This window comes from Serinus canaria, chromosome 1, assembly GCF_022539315.1.
Source record: "Serinus canaria isolate serCan28SL12 chromosome 1, serCan2020, whole genome shotgun sequence".
Taxonomy (NCBI): domain Eukaryota; kingdom Metazoa; phylum Chordata; class Aves; order Passeriformes; family Fringillidae; genus Serinus; species Serinus canaria.
The window spans coordinates 52,469,505-52,483,574 of NC_066313.1; the positions used below are offsets into that span (position 1 = coordinate 52,469,505).

Consider the following 14,070-nt stretch of genomic DNA (forward strand, 5'->3'; position numbering starts at 1 on the left):
CTCAGCTCCACTGGTCACGAACATACATTATCTCCTAAGTCAGTTTTCCCGCTCCTTGTTCAGTATCGTTTCTCTCAATTTAAAGTCTTTGAAGAGTTTCTCAATACCAGGACTTTTCTTCAGCAAAATCTAGAGGACTACTCTAGTTTTGCCTAACAAGTTGATCAATGCTCCCTTAATTTTGTCAGGTTGACGTGTAATTACTTGTGATTAGAATCTAAACAGTTCTCTGGCTCTCCTTTTTATTTTCTCATATATCAGTCTTTGAAAGGGGCTGCAGATACTTACTTTCAGAAAAATGTTTGTATTTCAACTCTGTATTTGCTCTGTCTGGATTCTGCAGTGAAAAGAGTCATCAAAACTATTAACACTTTCTGCAGCTGTTTGATCTAGATCATCCAGTATTTTGTTGCACCCAGGTCAGGTGTTTTGACCCTCTGCTTCTAGCTCCTCCTGCTACTGGCTGCTTGTGAGTTCCTGAGGAGCACTTCAACATGCAGTTCAAAGACAAATTACCTTTTCTAGGCTTTGCAGGGTGTCTATGAACTATGTTTTCAGTACCTCTCTTAAATTGAACTCTCTGAATGCCAGCTCTAACTTCAGGACTCAATAATTTTCAATTCATGGGCCCATTATATGATTGGGAAGTTAGTCACCAGAGGTTGATATGTGAGAAGTTCCCTATTCCTGTAGTGATTCTGTGAGTAGTGTCCTAGAGTCTCTGCAGAGACTCTAAAGCTTCTGCGTCTAAGTGAAGAGCACAGTCTGGTTGACATGGGTAGAAAATATCCCTGTTGAGGTTAGTACTCCCTTTTGTGCATTTATTTTTTACATTAATACAATTTAATCTATGCCTGATGGGCTGAACATGCCTGCTTTACTCAAGAGCAGGACTTTGCTTCAGATTATTATGTTGTTACTATGTTTTCTGGAGCTTTTGAAACTCAGAATTGTAGGAATTCCATAATTGCTCCAGGGAGACAAGAGATTGGTTATGGTAGCCTGACTGGCAGTGTTACGATGGACTGTCCAGGAGTGTTCTTGCCTCCTGTCACTTCAGGAGCTTATGTATTCTCATGAGATGTTGCTGGCTGCTTGATGTCCCTTCATTGTTAATCCCATCTGTTCCTTTGCTGAGCCCTGTAAAGTGCACAGCCTGTACTTTAGGACCAGCACTAACAGCTTCCTGATTTCAGTTTTGTGTGTTAAAGGCAGGTGAGCTTAGGTGGGGTTACTTTGTAGTAGCCCTGCAGAAGGCAGAAGTGCTAATTTATCAAGACAAAAATGTTTTGTGAAACATTCTGAAACCAGACTCAGTCTTCATGTGGGCATGATGTGCAGATTGTTGTAGTCACAGATGGCCTCAACATCTTCCCCCCGATTTAGACAGTGTCACCTGAAGCAAAGAGATTTTAGATGAGTCAGTTCTGATGTGTGCACTACTGCAAGGCCAGGTCTCAGAAAGCTGTTCAGACCCCCCACACAAGGGCTCTTGCTGCTTCAGAATGACGCGTGATCTCAAATGAGGCTCAGAGAGCAATGCAGCTGGTGATTTGCAGGACGGTGGGTAGGGTTTGAACTTGTGCATTTTGTTGCTACTGACCATGTTAATTGCTACTCCTTGAGACTGTAAATACCAAATTCTAACAGCTCAGAGGAAGCTGGGTGAAGTTGGCTGCTGATGCCTTTCACTCTGTATCCACAGAGCAATGAAGTACTGTTGATGTAAAACTAAATTCAGATTGTGCTTATGAGACTGCTCTGAAATGAGTTCTAAATCCTTCAAATTCTGATAGGAGATACTAAGTCTTTTAAGCTTTATATAAGTATTTCTATCAGCTGCTGATAAAAATATATTTTCATATTGAAAGAAAATGGGAGAAAATATAAAACTAATTTTGGAATCTGCAACTAGTGATTAGCCAACTCCAGAAGTACTAAAAATTGGCACTGAAAATTTAACTGCATAGCTAAAATAGCAACTGCTTTGACCAAACTGAAGCACTGTCCCTAAATTACCATTACAATTTTCTGTTTCCCTAATAGTATTAGAAGGCAGTCAATGTGTTGTTCTTTTTAAATATATTTGGGGGATTTAATTGGAAAAACTGATCTAATTTTACTGCGATAATACTTTAATAAAAAAGGAAAACATGAATGTTTCTGAATTTCTTCTCTGTGTACCCAGTCATGCAGGGAATCAGCCTCTCATGTGTTTCTGCTTTTGTGTTTTGTAGATTGATGAAGACCCCAGTCTCATTCCTGAAGCCACTCAAGGAGGTACTTACAACTTTGACCCGACGGCCAACCTTCAAACAAAAGAATTTAATTTTTAAGTTCAAAAAAGTGCAGCTTCTCTTGTCCCACACCAGTACGAAGCACCACCAGATGGCTACCAAGTGAAGAAACAAAAGGCTCCAAGACACACATGCCTCTTCGTTTTGATGCTTCTAAAGCAAGCCATGTATTGGTCACTTTGCAGTTGCCAAACATCACTATCACATGGACTGTAAATGCATATGCATGATCTCTTAAACTGTTTCAGAATTCTTTTTAACAGTCCCAACTACCTTTTTTTGCCTTTTTCCTGGTGCCACATGCTGACAACCGCAATCTGCAGTTTTGTTAAGAATATTCCATAGTGGTGGCACATTGGCTTTCCACGGAAAAGTAGCTTCTTTGGAAAATGGTGCGCTGTGGATCAAGACACTTTGGTATGATGCATACATTTTGGAAGACTTTACAGGGGCCCAGTTTGCTCTGAGCCTCCATCATTGTCCTCCACAAACATATTTTCATAAACTTTATGTGGAAGAATAGATTCAAAAACGCAAGCCAAATGAATTTCATTGGTGAAACTGAAATAAAAGTAACTTAAGAAACACAACACTTGGCAATTGATTAAACACTTAATTTTAAAAAGAAACAAAAAAACTACTTCAGCTATCAGTAATTGATGTGTGTTCATTAACTGCCTCAGAAACCAGGGTTGGAGAATGAACTGTAGATTTGGACTGGTAAAGCTTTTGCCATTATACCTAATTTTTGAGAACAGCGAGCCCTATTTGACCACTCACTTCAGCCTGTGTGTTCCTGCTGTTTTGAAGTAATCAAATGCTGTGCATGGTATTTTACCTGAGCTACAACCTGTTATGGACTTGAACTTCTGTTTAAGCTGAAAGCAAGAGTCCCAGACTGTAGAAAAAAATTCTGTCCAAAAATGTATTAGTTAAAAAGAATCTTGCTTTCAACTTTCAGTAGTCAATATCTTCTGTTTTAAATTGATAATTGGATATGGTTGATTTATATTGGGTTTAAACTGTGGAGCTTTCATGTTTACTGTAATTTAGTCTTAAACTATTTTTTACTTAGTAACCAGTGCTTATAATGATGTGGTTGGCAACAAACCAGCAACTACTTAGAAGCGTCATAAAAGCTTCATTCTTGGAGTATTGGAAGAATAATTCACAAGTTAGTCTCAAATCTTATTCATGTGATTAAAAACATACAAACTGGTTGATGTGTGAGGCTGTATCGAAGCTGCCGTTAACTCAGCGTAAACCTGATGTGCAGCGCACATTAAATAACTTTCTATAGGGTATGTGAAGTCATTGCTTTTGGAAAATCGCCTGACCCAGTCACTTTCAAAGGGATTTTGGTATTGCTGGGGCAAAGATGGGTAATTTTGAAATTCTGTAAGCTATCACACAAACTGGTTTTGTTGCTGTTGTTTACTGGGTGTAATTTCCCAATGCATTGATGTGAAGGGATAGAAAAATCTAAACTAATTTAGTTATTGGATGTGGGTTGTATTTACTGTGATGAAGATAAGGACAGATGCCATCAGAGCTTTGTGGATCAGCTGTTTTTCCACTGATGAACAACACATAGCAGGTGTGCATTCATTAAATATATATCTGCCAAGGTGGAGCCACTTTAAAGAGTGAGTTGTCTTGTATCTCAGCTGGATACAAGCGTATGTTTAAACTGCAAGATTTTTACTTGCTAGATAATCTGTTTTAATATAGTGGTTTGGCCTCTGATTATTTATAGGTTTTATAAATTTTAGAATCAATTTCTCTTTAAGGTGGCTCAGATTTTTCAACTCTTGTGCACATAAAATTGAGTTGAAGTTCATTGTGCCTTTTTTCTTTTCCCAGAAGTTGAGTTGAAGCTTCATATGGTAACTGCATCCTATTCACACACTATAGTCTAAAATCTTGAAACTGTGTGGTGTTCGCTAAAAAACTAAACAATAAAAAGTCAAAGTTAGGTAAGGTCACAAAGTTTTTGTGAAATCAGAGTTCCAGCAGATGTTATTGTGAACAAATATTTCCCCCTTCTAATTCAGTCTAGTCTCCTGTACGCCATATAGACTGATGCATACCCGGTTCAGCCTACGCTCACTGTTGTTCTAAAGATTACATACAAATTGATGTTGAAACAACAGTTTTCCTCTCTTGTCAAGATTTGATCCTTTTCTTGCACTCAATGCATTACAATAAAAGTGAACATCGGAGAACTGGGTAAGGCAGGTCCAAGTGCTTGCTCAGTTCTTTCTGCTGTGACCTTATCAGCTTTTGATTGGGATTGCACCATTTCATAGTTAATAAAGGAAACAAAGTATATTGCTGCACTTTTACGTTTTCAGAACAGTGTTTAAAATTGCATTGTTTTTATTATTTTTTTAAACTATCAGTTAAAATAGACTAAAACGTTCTTTCAAAGAGGCATCTAAATGTGTTCCTAATTTTGTATATGGGCTTAGGTTTTGTAACCAATAAAAAGCTGCTATCAAATACTATAAAACATTCAAGAACTTATTTTGAAGGTTATGGAACTGCTTAGTCTTCATGGATTGACTTAGGGGTTTTTATCTTTGACTAGATATTAGTTAGCAGAACTCCGCATCAAAGTTTGAAGTATGTTACAAGTATGAATAAAGCAAGCTAATGCAGTCTTCTCTGAAACTTTGGATACGGAGTTTTATACTTTGTATGGAGATGTGTACAGGGGGCTGTGGTAAGTGGGCTGCAGCTGTTCCATGTAATTATTGAAATAGTGACTTCAGTTCAAGGGCTTGAAGGACGACCAAGAATGTCAAGGAACTTCCACAGTCAACTTCTACCTCCAGAATCGTCCTTTCAGGCTCCTGGCGCAAGGCTGATTGCTGATTCAGCATTAATTTAAGCTCAGGATGCTGCACAAGGGGGGCCCAACTCTTGCCCAGTGTGGGTTGGGAGGGAGTGTGCATGCACCAAAACTGGCCTTGGGCTGGACAGCCTCTCGTGGCCAGTATCCCTCCCCCTGGCACAAGTGACCCCATCGGGGTGCTGCTTGGGAACAGCTTGGAAGGGTCAGAGACTTGCATTGTCCAGCAGCCTCCCAATTTGTCAGTCCTGCTTTAATTACAGGACAGCACCAGTAGAAGGGGAGACCACTTGAAAGGTGCCTGTGACTGCAGCTGTGGCTTTACCATCCTTTCTCTGTGTCAGTTGGCTGAGCCACCTGGAGAAACCTGTCTCCATGGGTGGGAGATGGAGAAGAGCTTGCAGTGCTGTATTTAAGTCTTTACAAATGTTTATCCATGGGGATAAAAAGGAAGAAGATTTCATAAGAACCTAATTCCCATTTTCAAAGGCTGTTTAATCCCTTTGGTTCTTTCAGCTTTCAATTAACAAACTGAACTGTGTTGGGTTTTTGCAACCTGATAATCATTCTCTATATCCTACCTGGAGGACTTGAAAGCCACTACGTTGGAATAAATAATGCATTATTTTAAGACGTCTTGTTTAGAAAGAGTAAAATGCAGATGATATCTTAATGTTACCCATTACTTGTAAAAGTACAGACACTTCCATTATGTTTACTTGATCTGCTAAACAGAGAAATGAGTAAGAACAGCCACTGACAGGCAGATGTTTAATTGATTTTTTTTTTTAATTTCAGTGCTCAGTGATAGTTGAGGCCCACTTTGTTATTTTGCTCTTCTCTAATGACCTCCAGATTCTGAATGTCATTCAAGCTAGTCCTTTCCACCAAATGCAGTGTGTTGTGTTCCTTCTATTTTGTTGCATAAAATGTATTCCTTTTTGTGGCATAATTATACTTCCATTCAAACATATGTAGGACAACAAATTATGCCAAGCCATTAGGAAGCCCTTTTCAGGAAGAAAAGGATAAAAACCCAATCAGTAGAAAACTGTGGGCTCCAGCAGGCAAAGCCTTGGGAGATTTTGCTGCAGGAGTTTGTTATGATTGTCACTGTCACCTTGACAGCAGCATGAGCTGGAGCTGCCTGAGATGCACAGGTCTGCTTCAGGCTGGGACATTACTTGAGGCTGCTCAGGAAAACTGCCTCATGTCAAGATGCAGAGTTAGGAGCTAGAGCAGCTTTCTGCTTCCCTGATCCCCGTTTGTGTGTGCATCATCCTGCCACAGAAATGGTAATGGGCAGGTCTTCTCCATGCTGCTGGCTTGGCCTGGAGCTCTCCAGCTGCTGCTGCAGGCACATGAGCAGCTTTGTGTTCAAATGCCCTCATGGTATGGCTTTCTTGAGCAGCAGCCCAGTTTGTAAAGGCACTTAAAAGCTGATTTTTTTTCCAACCTTACTTGTAAGGTTTTAATGTTGGAGAGATTGCAACCTTGTGTATCACACCTAAGCATGTTAGTAAGATGATTCTTTTGTTTTAAAATGAAGGTTGGAGCCTTTAGGCTGCTCTCTGCCTTCATCTGTAGCAGTAGAATAGGTGAATGTCACCACACAACCTCAGAGGAAGAATGGCAAGTTCTGTGAAGGATTTAGATACCCTGCAGGGAGACTTCCCTGGATGCGTTAGGGGAGCTGTGGGAGGAAGTTGATTCTCTATTTGCTCTGTACCCTAAATAGGCTCCAGAGACAGACAAAGGAGTGGAACATGGATTAACCATCCTCTTTTCTAAGTAGGGTCCTGTGGAAGACTGGTGGTTGGATTTTTTTAATGAGCTGAAATGAAGTGTAAGGGAGCTCATGTCTGCACCTGCTATTTGCAGGCTGATCATCTTTAGTGGCTGTATTTGCTTGTTTTTAATCCTGATTCATGGAGCCAGATGATCACCCAGACAAAATTGTTTGTACACAAAGAGGGAGGATGAAATTGAAATATTTTGCCAGTGGGCTTCAGCAAGGTCAGTTCTAGGTTTATGCAGAGAAATGCTCAGGGGAAGCTGCAGCTCTTGCCCTGAGATTAGACACATCACTGTTTCATCTGATGCAGTTTGCAGCTGGTTTCCCCTGCATTTCATACATTTACATCCTGGTAGAGCTCCTGAAATCTGCATAATGCCTGCATGTTATAACATTGACAATAAGGGATAAATTCCTTCTGTTCGTGCCATGATGATCCCAGCTTGCAGAGGTCTGGCCCAGTAATTGTGAGAGTATTTATTTGACATTGGTTCTCTAGGCGTGGTTTGCCTGGTCATAGGTTTTGTCATGTTAAGCACAGCAGCACATAAATCTCAAGAGGTGATGGGTGTAGAGGGAGAATTTGGACTTTTCAAGGACATGGGCTTCTCATGTTAAAATCACATATATAGAAAAATGTGTTGCTTTTTCAAAAGAAAAGTGCTCTTTCAGTTGTTTCAGATCTCTCAGTCACTGCCTTTACCAGTTCAGAACAAATATAAAAAATTTTAGAAAAAAAAGTGGCTAAACCTCCCACCTTTTTAATATGTGTTTGTTTCAATTGCTGCTAAAATGTCGCATCTCATATGGAAAAATTTCTGTCCAAAAGGCTCATTTGTGAACACTTACAGGGAGCTGGATGTGCTGGATACTTAGCAACAATACTTCCAGCTCTGTAATATCAGTCTCAAATTCCCACATTTCAGAGCTCTGTGCTAAAATATTTAACCCTTTGGTGAGAAAAGGGTCCAGTCCAAGGGGAGTAATTACCAAGGTGGCACCTTGCTCCTGCAGCATCAGCCTGCATTTCTCCCTGCCATTGAACTGCTGGGGTTTTATGCAACCTCATTGTCAGCAGCACAGAGCCAAGAGTTTGCACTGAGCTTTGTGTGGCTATTGTTATCCAGGGACGTGTTTTTATGTGAACTCAACCAGAGGTCTGTTCTTGAAATATTAACAACTGATGGAAAGGGAAAAAAAATCACTTCTTGTAAAGGTCACAATTTTCTCTGTATTTGATATTTTAGTCAACATCTAAACTCCTGAATTTTTCCAGGAGTTTTACTCACCTCAGTTGTATATTAGTTTAATTTAATAGAAGAAAGACTTGGTCCCTGAAGATGGGAAAGAAAATTTGCAAATGTGAGTCCTGCATGTTTAGAAATGGAAGTTTACTGAGGTCCATTTTTTTTTCTTGATGTAACCTGGAGGCTGCTTCAGTTGCAAGAATACAAAAAGTCTTCCTCAGGGCCTTTGTTTGCTCTTACCCCAGTCCTAGTCACCTACTCAAAGAGAAGCACTGCAAGCACTAAAGTGTTTCCACTGAGGATTGGGGGCTCTCTTCTCCCCCCGTTGGGAATCATCAGACAACAGGCTGCTGAACTGCTTCCATATTCCTTCCAACCCCAGAGAGTGTGAGAACTAAAAGCAGTGGCAGAGAAGCAAAAGCTCCTTGCTAGGTGGGTGTCAGTGCCAGCTGCAGGCTCTGTGCCTGGGGACTGACTGCCCAAGTCAGGCTGTCCCCCTCCATTACACCAAGGCAAGCTGGTGTGGACATAATTTGCTCCTTACTCAGGGTTATAAAGCAGATGGCTAGAACTGAACCACTGACTTGAGGCTGCCTAGCTTTTGTTTTCCAGCTGAAATTTCCTGCACTGTCCCTGTTTTTTAGGGTTTGGGTGTTTGTTTTGGCGTTTGGGGTTTTTTGTTTGTTTGGGGTTTTTTTAACAGCTGTATTATTTAGATTGCTATTCTATTCATGCAACACGCAGTCTTAAAACTCACAGCAGGCATGTCACCTAAAGCTCTTTCCTGGGGTATTACCTTCAAGAAAAGGGCAAGGAGATCCATGAAGTTCCAGCACCAAAGAGACTGAAATAATTCAATGAGGATGCATCTCCTGGGAGGAAGATGGCAGAGACTGTGAGATGCTCCTGCGTGGCCTGGACTGAGTGGTCAGGGGCCGCATTTCCACAGGCTGCTGATCCAAGTGACAGGCAAGAGCAGGGTGAGCCAGGGCCAGCCCTGAGGGTACAGGAAGGCACAGCCTGTCAGAAGCCATTCTGAGGCATTTTCAGCCTCTCTGGTCAAGGCCCTTATTCTTCCCAGAGAATGAATTCTTTAAGGATCTGTTTTCCAGCAATTTTCCTGCCTCCAGCAGCACTTGAGCTCCCATGCAGTGGTGGAGGCAGCCAACGGGGTCTTCAGCTCTGCCAGGGGAGGGTACAACAAGGTCATTTGTTACCTCTGCTGAGGGTGCTGGGGGAACAGATGTGACTGTTTTTGTGGTGTGGAAGAAATGTTGGGTGCAGAAAAAAAACCAAGTCTGTTTTTTTTTATTTAAGACAGAGTGGCATCTCATTGAAGTAAATCATGAGTGCTTCTTACCAGGATGGAAATACAGGAGAATAAAGGGCTCTCCAAGGGACAAAGCCTGGGGGGACCAAGGGGTCAAATCAGCACCTTCCTGCCAGACTGAGGTGCCTGTATCACCCAAAGGCCTGGGGTTGCCTGCAGCCATCTCCAGCAGGACATGTCCTCCACCCTCCCAGTCATTCCCAGGCACTGTCTTTGCAGAGCTGCTTTTTCTCAGAAGCACAGCAAACATCATGCCCATTTTTCCCAGGGCAGCTCTGGAGACTCAGGATTATTTTCCCATGTTTGCAGTCCAAAACCTGCTCTTCTTGGCTGAGCTTTCCTTGCTTTGCTAGTGATGGGTCCACCCCATCGTGCAGAAATGGAGCATCCTCAGGAATGGTCTGTCATGTTTTGGCCCCTCTGTACTGGCCTTCACCAAGGAACAGGGTCGTCCTTGTGCAAGCTCCACCCTGAGGCACACTGTGCAGACTCCTTACAGCTGGTGCAGTGCTGAACCCCTGCTCCAGCCCCGTACTGACCCAAACCTCACGTCTCTGAAAATACTGCCTGTGCTGAAGGGTGGGCTTTTAGCACTGGTCTTCATTTACGCCATTATTAAACAAAAGGACTACTGTTAAGTGCTGTAAAAAGCCAGAAAATCATGAGGTGTAAATTTTGTGTCTTTATAAGCAGAACAGACTGTCTCCTGTTCCCCCAGGAAATGAAGGTCACAACTCTCCTCCCAGCTGCTATTTTTCTTCCCCAGGAAACCCCCAGTTTGGTCTTTCCAAAGTCCTTTCCCACCATTATCAAACCTCACATAAGCCCATATGACTTTGTTGTCTCTGTGCAGAAACCAGTGGCTTAGTAACCCTACCACTGTTCAATTAAAAAGCAAATATTTCTCTTATGCCCAAGGCAAAGTGTTGCTGCAGAGCCCCCACTCACCAAGCAGGGTTTTTTGTGCAGGTGATTGTGGCCTGTTAGGAAAAAACCCTCATTGCCACATCCAAATGTGTTCAGCCAGCACAGGCCAAAAAAATCCTAATAAAAATCTGAGGTGTAAGGGAGAATTAGAGAAGAGTTTGCCAGCTCTAGGAGCTCCAGGGAGGTTGTTTCTCACAGCAATTAGCAGACAAGACATTGATGGTGATGGTCTGGCTTCAAGCATTAGAACTTTGGAGAGGAGAAGTGTCCAGGTTGGGTTGGAGCAGGGGTTTGTGCTTTGGACCACAGAGAGGCAGGTGGAGCACAGGCAGAGGGGTACACACTTGTCAGGTCTGGGCCACAGCAATTGGTTAAATTATCTTTTTTTTCTTTTCCCTTTTGTCAGGAATTTTATGCAAGTCACACTGTGTGAAGTATGATATGTGGGGATGATGCACTCCAGGCTATGGATGCATCCCTGAGTTCCTAACCCAAATCCCAGCCTTCACCTGGCATTTTTAACAACATCCAGATGGCGGGCTCAGGGCTTTGACTCAAGCAAATGCATCATGAAAAAAAATCAAGTGTGGGAAAGCTTAGATGAAGGCCAGTTAATCAACCCTTTGAAGCCTGTGATGTATTGAACAGTAGTTTGTCATTTGTCTTAATCAATTCTTGCATGACTGGCTTTTAATACCATTTAGCACCAGGTTTGATTTTTTTAAGAGATGGCATCACATGTGGTTTTGCTTCTTGTTTTTTGTTGGTGAATTATCTGTGCAGAATCTTTATAGGTGGCATTTCAGGGTTTCTTCAAAAGGAAAAAATTACAGCTGTTAGGTGTATTAAGCAAAAGTTAAGACATTTCACTGCATTATACAGCCTGTATAAAAAAAGAGGTTGGAATATTTTTTCCTTATTGTATTTGAAAAGAAAGCTCTTCTTAGCCTTTAAAAAACTTCTTATCAACCTTTCTTCCCCCAAGCATTTTCCAAGTCTCTGGCTGCTGCCCACAAACTCTCCTCCCAGTGTTACATCCGGTCACAGATCCCTCTCATGCACCCTGTGCCTGCCTGTTCCCTCTTGAAATACTTTTGGCAGCTGTCCATGCCCTCACCCTGCAGCCCTGGGATCTCATGGTTCCCCTCTGGTCTTAGGCCCTTCAGCAATACTGAAACTCATCAGAGAAGCTCCACCAGGAACTGCAGGACAAATGGCACATAGCTCCATCTGAAAATAAAGCAACAATGCCAGCAGCAGAAATCAGCTGCTGTGCAAGTAGAAACTGTTTTGTGTCATGGACTGGCTGAAAAATGGAAGTTCTGAAGAGAGCAGGGAAAAGGTGAGTCACCCTTCCTGTGCTGGTGAAGAGGGAAAGATGAATCGTTCTTCCTGGTTTTAATGTTGATTCTTTGGGTTGTTTTTTTTCCCCAGTTTGCTGCTTTCCTGCTCTCTGGAGTAGGATAGAAAACTTCTTGATAAGAATTAAAAAATAAATCTGTGTTGGATTCATATTCAGGAAGGTGCTTTAAAACCAGTCCCACAGAAAAGTTAGTAAATCAGTGAGGAATAAGCTGTGTCCTTTCATAAAGAGAGTGAAAGAGCCATGAAGTGTCTTGGTGTCCTTGAAAAAACAGCAAGACGTGGTGGTAACTCCCACTGCAGTGATTCCTGCAGAACAGAGAAAGGATGGGAGGCCCAGGGGCTGGAATTGCTGATAGGCCTGGGCAGGGAGGCTGCTGTGACTGCTCCAAGCAAGGCTGGATGATTGTATGGCTCATCTCAGTGCAGGGGTGGCTGGGAAGATTAATGCACAATTATGGATTCTGGTTATGTCCCTGTAAAGGTTAATGCAAACCAGAGTGCATCCAGCAAAAGGGTCTTGAGCAACCAGAGTGGGCTCTGGGGCAAATAACTTGAAGGATGCTTCAAGTTTATGAGGAACCTGAAGCAAAGTTCTAAGGATTTTTCTTTTACCTGCTATCTAAAGAGAAGCTATGTTATTTTTAGAAATCAGTGCCGAGACTCTGATATCTATCACATGCCTAGAAAGATGGAAAATAAGTTTGAGGGTGCTCTCCTGGCTGAAATCCATGAGGAGAGGTGTTTTAGGGATTAATATCACTCCATGTGGCAGGGGCTCTCCTGCAGAATTGCCAGGAAAGAGGTAACAAACTTCCTTCCCTACAGCTGGCTGCTTCCTGGAGACTGCCTTTGAACCAGGCAGGAGTTTTGACACCAAAACATTTAAGTGCCGTTGGGTGAGTGTCCTGCAAGCCTTTGATTAGAGCAGTGCAGTGCTCATTAGACTGACTTGTTTTAGCAGCTGTCTGACACAGGAGAAAAGAGAAACCATGAGAAGTAAACTCTGTGTTGCTGTTTCAAATATTTTGACCCATCATTGCTCCAACAGTCTCTAAACAATGGCATAAATGGGCTGAGTAATGTGACCGAGCGTCCAGAAAAGCCTTATTCCAGAAAACAAGGATGGTAAATCACATGATGCCCCATGAGATGGGGTGCTTTGCCAAATTACTGCTTCAGGGGAAGTGAGAACAATTTTAGTAACTGGAATGTTGCTTCATCAGTTTCAGACCCTCAGGATTCCCATCGCCCTTTCTTCCCCATCTCCCACCTTGCTGTTTGCATTTTTAATTGGTGATTTCTGCCAAAGGCTGGTGGTTGCCTCTATTTGCTGCCAGAAAAGCCTATTTTTGATCTTTTTAAGGAGCTTAGAAAACACTCAGAGGAAAATGGGAATGTTTCAGTGCCTCTTTTTTCTACCAGCAGACAATCCTGTAGAGCCAAATGCAGGCATCAAGGGGCACTTAGGAGTAAGACATCACCACAACAGCCTTTCAGTCTCTGTTGAATTTTCCTTGATGCACAATTCTCTGTTTTGTGCCATGTGAGACACAAGACCAAAACACCATCAAACTCAACTAGAACAATCTTTTTTTGGCATGACAATGCAGCATGGAGCCTTTTATGTTGTGCCTCTAGAACTCATGTCCAAAATGGCCAACAGATGTATTGGAGCCTTTCCTGCTAGAGACAAAAGATTACCACCTGCAACAAACTGGAGGTAGATCAACCAGCTTATGTCACCTGCAAAGATTTGAAGACATGATTTTGTCCTCCTCACTATGCACAGAGGTCATGGAATTAATTACATGGTTCAGTGCTGTTTAAATACCCTCATAACTGTGATTGCTTAGGCTACATTGTCACTGCAGCACTGTTTTATAGCACGTAGTAGTTCTACATTAATGCAGCTAAAAGAGTTGGAAGGATTCTTTTATTGAGACTTTCCTAAAAATGTCTGATTCTGTTTCTTTGTGACTGTTTGAGCTCTCTATTCCAGCTGCTGCCTTCTATGAAATGCAGCTAATAACAGCACCAGGAGCAGCTGGACAATTAATCTCCCTTAACAGCTCTAAAATGCTCTGGTATGAACAGAGGGGGATTTGCTGTGTATTTCTCCTTGGTGTTTCTAGGCTGAGTATTCTGTTCCTTGAAAGCAGCTGATTTCTGAATAGAAACAGAAATGGAAAATAGAAATAAAAACGTTGCATCCTATCCCTCCCCTTCCCCCAATCATCTCATAATGAAGCAGGGAC

The 14,070-nt window shown here is 42.1% G+C and overlaps 1 protein-coding gene across 1 annotated transcript in view; it reads left to right on the forward strand.

Moving 5' to 3' along the window:
- The window catches only part of KPNA3 (karyopherin subunit alpha 3), a 48,329-nt gene extending 43,599 nt beyond the window's left edge, over positions 1-4,730 (forward strand). Inside the window, exon 17 of the mRNA XM_030234454.2 lies at positions 2,238-4,730. Coding sequence (XP_030090314.1) covers positions 2,238-2,336 — 99 coding nt within the window. The 3' untranslated portion in view covers positions 2,337-4,730. The remainder of the gene's footprint in view (positions 1-2,237) is intronic.
- The last annotated feature ends 9,340 nt before the right edge of the window (positions 4,731-14,070 follow it).